The sequence below is a fragment of the Lathyrus oleraceus genome, chromosome 2 (genome assembly GCF_024323335.1).
Source record: "Lathyrus oleraceus cultivar Zhongwan6 chromosome 2, CAAS_Psat_ZW6_1.0, whole genome shotgun sequence".
Taxonomy (NCBI): Eukaryota; Viridiplantae; Streptophyta; class Magnoliopsida; order Fabales; family Fabaceae; genus Lathyrus; species Lathyrus oleraceus.
The window spans coordinates 491817008-491824146 of record NC_066580.1 but is presented as its reverse complement, the minus strand read 5'-3'; the positions used below and the strand labels follow the sequence as shown (position 1 = coordinate 491824146).

Below are 7139 nucleotides of genomic sequence, written 5' to 3'. Positions count from 1 at the left end.
AGTAAGGGAGGGGGCTCTAAATACGCCTAGGGGAGAGAATAAAAGTAAGACCTTTTGAACACTCTAGATGAGAAGAATCAAAATATTATCTATTTTATTTTAACTAATAATTATCTTTAATTGAAAAATAAACACTTTATTTTAAATGTGAAATTAAATTCTTTATTTTCAAATAAAAAAACAAAATTCCCTTAATTTTTTCTTTATTTCAAATCTATACATATATTTAAATATATTTATACTACATTAAATAAATTTTCCCATACGTCCGGTATCTTAGTTACGAATAAAATTTAAACTCCCCAGAATCAGCATCATTTAAATATTTCGATTCTTATTACTCTATCCTTTCTTTTCTTTTCAACACTCTCCCTTACTTTTCTCAAACTTTCAAACAAAGTCAAGTTAACAGACGTTTATAGTCATTTGTTCATACACTTTTAACTTTAGATTAGAACTCTATACGAACTCGTTTGTTGTTGAAGTTTCAACATGAATCAACAAGGTACTTTATGGAAGAAACTACACACATTATTACCAAATGAGTACTTTATGGAAGAAACACAACATATTATTACCATACTAAAACAAAACTCAATATACATAAAATCTAAGCATGACTTTTGCTGCAAAAAGCTAAAAACATAACTTAAGACAGGGAACGGGTGATGGCTGACATACATGGAAAAATGTAACCATTCTTCTAAGGGCGAGGGGTCAAAGAAGGAAATGAAGGAATAGATTGTAATATCAATTTTCTGCCACCTCTGCGAGTAGGAGATGATCTTATTTCACAGTTAGGAGAGGAGATTCTCTTCCCGTTTGGAGATGAAGTTTTGATGCATGCGATAGGAGAACTATCACCACGAAGAATTTCTGGCATTTCATCGTCTGCAACAGTCTGAAAAGACTTGGATTGAGACCAAAGAGGATTTGGTTTCGCAAGCTTTTGGCTGGTAAAATATCCAGAACCGGTGATGGTTGTAACAAAAGATCTTGGTGGCTTTCCCTTTGATGAAAAGGGCATCTGAAGCAATGGCCTGTTCCAATGAAATAATGAACTAAGATAAATCAATATGGGACATCAATTTTGTAATCATAGCTGACAAAAACAAAAGGTTAATGTATCAAACCTGGAAATCCGTAATGGTGTTGCGGCCATGGAAGAATCCAAATGATCTTCGATATTCTGAAATTCAGTTTTCTGAATAGCTTTTTCCTCCACACCCTTGTCACTAGTTTCTGTTTCTTCTTCTGTCTCACCTTCTGTCCTTATAGAAGTAGAACCTGAACAAAATTTGATAAAAGGAATGGAAAGAAATGTAAGTCGAATGGAAAGTTAATTGGTCCTAATAGGAAACACCTTGCTGTCATAGTGTGCAATGTAAGGGAAAGCTTACCATCCTTTCTACCAAATGCGTTTTTGCACCCTTCACATCTGCAGCCAATGGAGCAACCAACACCACCCTTCAAAAGAAAACTATTTATGATTTAAATTCATATATAATTGATACTGGAGTTATACATGATATAATAAGGATCAAAACCTGATAGCATTCACAATATTTCTTTAGGCAGCTTGATTTCTTGCAGTTGCACCCTCTTTTGTGGCGTGCGGAAGCTGGAGTTTTGTTTGGGTCAATCTGAAAGAAGACAGTAATTATTAATACACTATAAAATTTGCTTAGAATCACAAAAGCAAAAGACTAAATTTGATTTATCTTCTAACCCCAATTTCAGGCACAGAGTCAGCACTTCGGATGACTTTAGGAGCAAATGCAAGAGGGTTGCGAGATTCAATTTGCTTGCGAGTTTGAAGAACTGTGTCTTCATGAACAGGTTTGTTGAAGCAGTCCTGACAGGAGCAGGGTTCTATGCAGTAGACACCAGCAGCAAAACACTCACAGTAACTGATCAAAATAAGGATATGGTTAATTTCAGAGCCACTAAGGAAATTTAGTATTTGTTCATGTAAGATAAACATTAAAACTGCATAAAACAGAAAGAATATCGACCGATAAAACATTGATAATGAACACTGTCATGCTTAGCAAAAATCATTTGAATTCTACAGAATGAAAAACATATATTTAGTTGACTTTCAAGGTTTTAACCCAAGAGAGTAAGACGCTGCTTGGAGGATGTTTATCCCTGCAAAAAAAAATATAAGAAAAACAAGTATTCATTACAACTTACAGCTTCAGGCACTTTGATTTCTTGCAATTACAGCGTTTGCAGCCCTCAGTATCTCCAACTGGCTCTAGCTTACGCCTGCACATCCAAGCTTAGCATAAGTCTAGTGATTAAAAGTCAGTGAGATGAAATTTTCAAGCAGAAAGCATGATAATCATCAACTTCATTTACTTTTTCTTTTTGGGGCTATTCAGATTGAAATCTTCGTCAGCCATGTAAGCTGGTACCAGGGAAGAATCTTCAGCAGGCTGAACCTCATTACCTGATAGGTCCAATTCTCTTTCAGAAGATACTGATACAGATACAATCGATAGATGCTGATGTTCTTGGCACGCAGAGAGTAGCAACGAAGTAGAGTTGGTGAGACTGAGTTGTCTTCCAGAAGTTAAATTTCTGTTTTGTATTCCTGTGCCATCCTTTAAGGGAGCAAGTGCATTCAAGTGTAAACCGATACCTGGTAAAATGCACTTTTGTGAATTTGCACTGCGTTTTGCAGGGAGCAGTTGTTTTTCATCAGCAGAATTCCTTACTTCAGACTGTGTTGTACTAGAGCCAGTGTTTGAATTATCATCAGAGTTCTTTCGTACACCAGCCATCTCAAAGTCAAGACAGCGCCTCCGGATACCACGGTGCGTGACAGAAACAAGCTGAAACACAAAAGTGATTCTAGAGTGATTAATTTGTAAAATATATTTATTAATAAATCAAGTAGCCAAACAAAAAGTTTTAAAAATTTATAAACCTCAAATTACAAAATGCCACATAACAAGGTTCCTAACTGAAGTATAACTTAGGGAATACAATACAAACAACAACAAAGTACTTATAGACAACACATTACAGAGGTAATGTGTTTTCTAGAAGGATCTTGATAAAACCATAACAAAGAAGTATGTTAAACACATAAAAAAGCAAAATAAGATGCGTATGAGAAATAATAGGTTGAGTGCATTTCTTTAAGAAATCGTTTTGTATCCATATTTTCTAGGAGCACCCTTCCTTATAGGAAATAGCCTAGAAAACCATGCTTTAGGAATAAACTCATGGAAACATACATCTACTTGTAAGAAAAATTAGAATAGACATTTAAAAACAATTTTAGTAGACATAATTCACATAAACATGAGTAACAGAACTTGCATTCCTACCTGATTGTCCATTTTCCCATTTGGATTGCTAGTCATGAAAGAACCATTAGCAACATTGTCCTGTGTATGGTCCATTTTCTCATTTGGATTGCTAGTCATGAAAGAACCATTAGCAAGATTGTCCTGTGTCTGGTCGGTGTCTGCCGTGACAACTAGCTCAGAACAATGATTTTCAATTTCATGTTCAGAACCAGAAGCGGCTGAATCAACCATGTGCATTTTCTGATCACTATTACTGGCAGATTGCTGAAGGGGCACAAAATCACAAAGTCTTATAGAAGATCCCAATGGTTTCTGGATTAGACCCTTAAAAGCTTCTGCTTCAATTAACATATCAGCACCATTGTGAATTAAACCATCCCAACCACAGTCTGAGCCTTCACCCTTTGGATCAATCGGACTTGTTCCTTGAAGATGTAATTCAGGCTCATCCAAATCATTTTTACAACCTTCCTCCTGAACATACCCAACATTAGACACACCTTCACCGGGCAATTCCAAAAGAGTGCTACCCTCATCACAACAAATTGGAGGATCATAGCCAGGACTACCACAATTATATTGTAATGCCTGCGGTAGCTCATCAGAGAACTTCGTTTGTTCGCTAGATAGCTCAATAGAAACATCTCCTACTGAAATCCCTTTATCAGCACTCTCATGTAACTCGCTTGAGTTATGATGTGAAAGTGTAGAATCAGCAAGAGCCTCTTCATTTGAATACACTTTATTTACATCTTCAGATGAATCCTTAGGCTTCAATGGGCTCGGTGGGTTATGTCTAGATATGAATAATAGGGTAAATTATAATCGGATAAATAGAGTATAAACCCAAGTCAAAATTCTGAAACAACAATAAACAAAAAACTAATTGAAAGAATTTACCTGCGTAGGAATCTAGACTCCTTGAAAGAGGTGACATGTGGTGATGTAAAAACAGACGGAGGAGATGAAAAGCTAAGTGAATTGAAAGTTTGAGTAATATGAGCAGATTTAACAGGCCTTATAGGAGACAAATTATTAATATAGTTGAACACTGGTGAATCCTGCATAAACAACAAAGGGTAAAATTATAATCAAATTAGGATTTACGCATGAATCAATTGTAACAATCATTTCAAAGAGTGTACTAATCATTTCAAAGAATGTAATAATAATTTTATAAAAAAAATTGTTAAGAAAACAAATCAAAGTAAAGATTGTTGATTAAACACTAAAAACTAAACATATGCATGCATGATTACAGAGAGAAAAGCTTGAGGATAATAATAACCTACTCAAGAGCAAAACCAATTACCATTGCCCTTACACCATAAAAAACTTTGACTAATTCAAATCCACAAAATTAGGTTGATAATTAAGCAAAAATGGACTCAATTTGACAAAAAAAACTAACAAAAAAAATATAAACAGTGAAAGTAAATTAAACAAGTCGAAAAACAAATTTGACGAGAGATGAGATCTAGAAGAGTGAAAGAATGGACACATTGATTCAAAACGTTTGATAAGAAGAAGAAAGTCACAGAAAAGGTTGAAAACGACAGAAAAAAGGTTGAAATCGGAAAAAATGAAAAATAAAAAAAGCTAATGATGAAAGACATGCAACGGCGCAGCGAAGAATACGGAAGTGGTGGCGGAATGGCGAACCTCGAATTTAGAGAGAGCGGTGTTGATTTGGTTTCTCTCTGGCGTATCCATATCTGGTGGAGAGAGAAAGCATCACCACATGAGTAATAACAAACTTTCTCTCTCTATCACTAAGAAAAACTCTAGTGAGATCAAAAGAAGAGAAGAAGAAGAATTCAAGAAGGGTGAGAGCGGGAGAAAGAAAGGTTTTTATTTTATTTTTTTGGTGGGGACAATTAATACCCTTTCACAGCTGTCACTCTATTTTTTCTGTTTTTACTTTTTCTTCTCTCTTTTTTCTCTACTACTACTCTTATTATCCCACCTAGAGTAACGTATTAGAGTTAAGAATGAAGATACTCTGTCTCTACTACTCTTTAGTCTTTACTGTATCTTGACTTTCTCGTTCTACGTTTTTCTTTTCTTTTTCCGTTTTGCTTTTTTTAATATTCATTTAACAATGATTAATTTATGTCCAAGACTATACTTGACCCAAATTAAATAACCGAAAGTACTGTAATTATTAGTATCTCAAAACATTTGTGTAAGACTGGCTCATTATTTTTTCCTTTAATTTGCATTCTAGTACTTCATAAAGGGAAAAAAGGTCACATAAAATCTTGTACCAGTATTTACTTTTTCAAGATGTGAAAATTAATTAAATCATCATAAAGAAAACGTTTCAGCCTCATGAAAAACCATGATTTGATTTGAATGGTAAACGATCAACCCAATTTAATGAACAGTTACTTTATTCAACAAATACAGTAATAATTACCAATTGTATTTTCGGGAATTATTTTAACCATTACACACATTATATTGTATTAATTAATTTATTATTACTATTAAAAGGAAAAAGTAAAAGAGAAAGAAAAGAGGGGGATTCGGAATCCGTTAAGATTACTAACTGGGTAAGCAAAGTGACACGTTGACACTTTCTGTTTTAGCGCGCTACGAATTTGAAAAGGGAAAGATTCTGTGTTACTCAGACACACGGAAACTTGTGAACACTCACGTTACAACTTAGTACAAGAGGCAGCATTTTCCAGAATAACATTAACAACGTAGTGGTTGGTACCTTTAACCTATTCTTGTGTTTGTTGCCCCGTTCCCATCAAACTTTTATACCATTAATTATAAATTGCTAATTTTTGTTTATATTAGGTCCCAACTCTCCTAATTAATCACAATTAGTAAAAACAAAAATATTTGCTAATGAATTGACAGCCTGCGTCAAAAGTAAAACGTAAAACATATGTTTAATCTTTTTTTACCAACTGAGTGACTCTTAATTTTGTTTATATAAAAAAAACTATAGATAAATATAAAACTTAATAGAAAATCTTTTATAATTTTTTAATAAAATATATTTAAATCTATTTTATATAATTAACAGACTTTAAAATTCAAACAACATTAAATAACAATTTTAAAATAACAAAACTTGTAAAATGTCATAAGTTTTATGGTAGGATAATTACAAATTTATATAAGTCTCACCCTAATATTACATATTAGTATAATTGATTTACATCTATGAAATTAAATTGTCTTACTCTCGAGATTCATCTTCATTAAGATGTTCAATCTTTCTTAATAGTTTTTTTTTTACTTTAGAATTAGAAATAATTTGTGAGACCGTGAGATGAGATATTGGATATAGGTGGAACAAAATTCTAGTGGGACAAAAGAGGAAACTGACTTGTAAGATTATCACTTCAAGATTCAAGTTAGTAAGACAATAAGAAGTAGTATCAGAGTAAGAATGGATTTGAATACTTAGAATAACGTGTTTTCTTCCTTATATAGTGTGAACGGTTAAAATTGTTCGTGTGAGAGGAGGCACGTCGTGAGTGGCAGTTGGATTCAATAAGATGGTGATTGATGCGTCTGATAGACAAAATCATATGCTTAGTGGAATGAGGGGCCACCTGTTACATGCACTCTTTCGCTTGATGTATTTCACTATGGGCCTTGCGAACGACTCAAAACAGTTTTCCCCAAGCTCTTGTCTATACTTTGTAAGATGAAGGTTTGTCGTGTGGGTTCGTAGGTTGTTTACTAGCAGGAGCAAGTCAAGAGTCTTTATGGAATGTCACTCTAATTGAGAACAAGCGCATTAAATGTCTTTCTTATAATTGATTGCATTTTGTAGGGAGCTTCTAACGTGTG

The 7139-nt window shown here is 33.8% G+C and overlaps 1 protein-coding gene across 1 annotated transcript; it reads right to left on the bottom strand.

The window, feature by feature from the left end:
• Positions 1 to 493: 493 nt before the first annotated feature.
• On the bottom strand, positions 494 to 5172 carry LOC127120951 (protein tesmin/TSO1-like CXC 2). Its single transcript, XM_051051578.1, has 10 exons — positions 4986 to 5172; positions 4224 to 4384; positions 3342 to 4119; positions 2365 to 2840; positions 2197 to 2271; positions 1730 to 1910; positions 1548 to 1643; positions 1401 to 1467; positions 1134 to 1287; positions 494 to 1040 (listed from the first exon to the last, which is right to left on the bottom strand). Exons 1-10 carry the CDS (start codon positions 5034 to 5036, stop codon positions 704 to 706), a joined length of 2376 nt encoding a protein of 791 aa, XP_050907535.1. The 5' UTR covers positions 5037 to 5172; the 3' UTR covers positions 494 to 703.
• Between the last annotated feature and the right edge of the window lie 1967 nt (positions 5173 to 7139).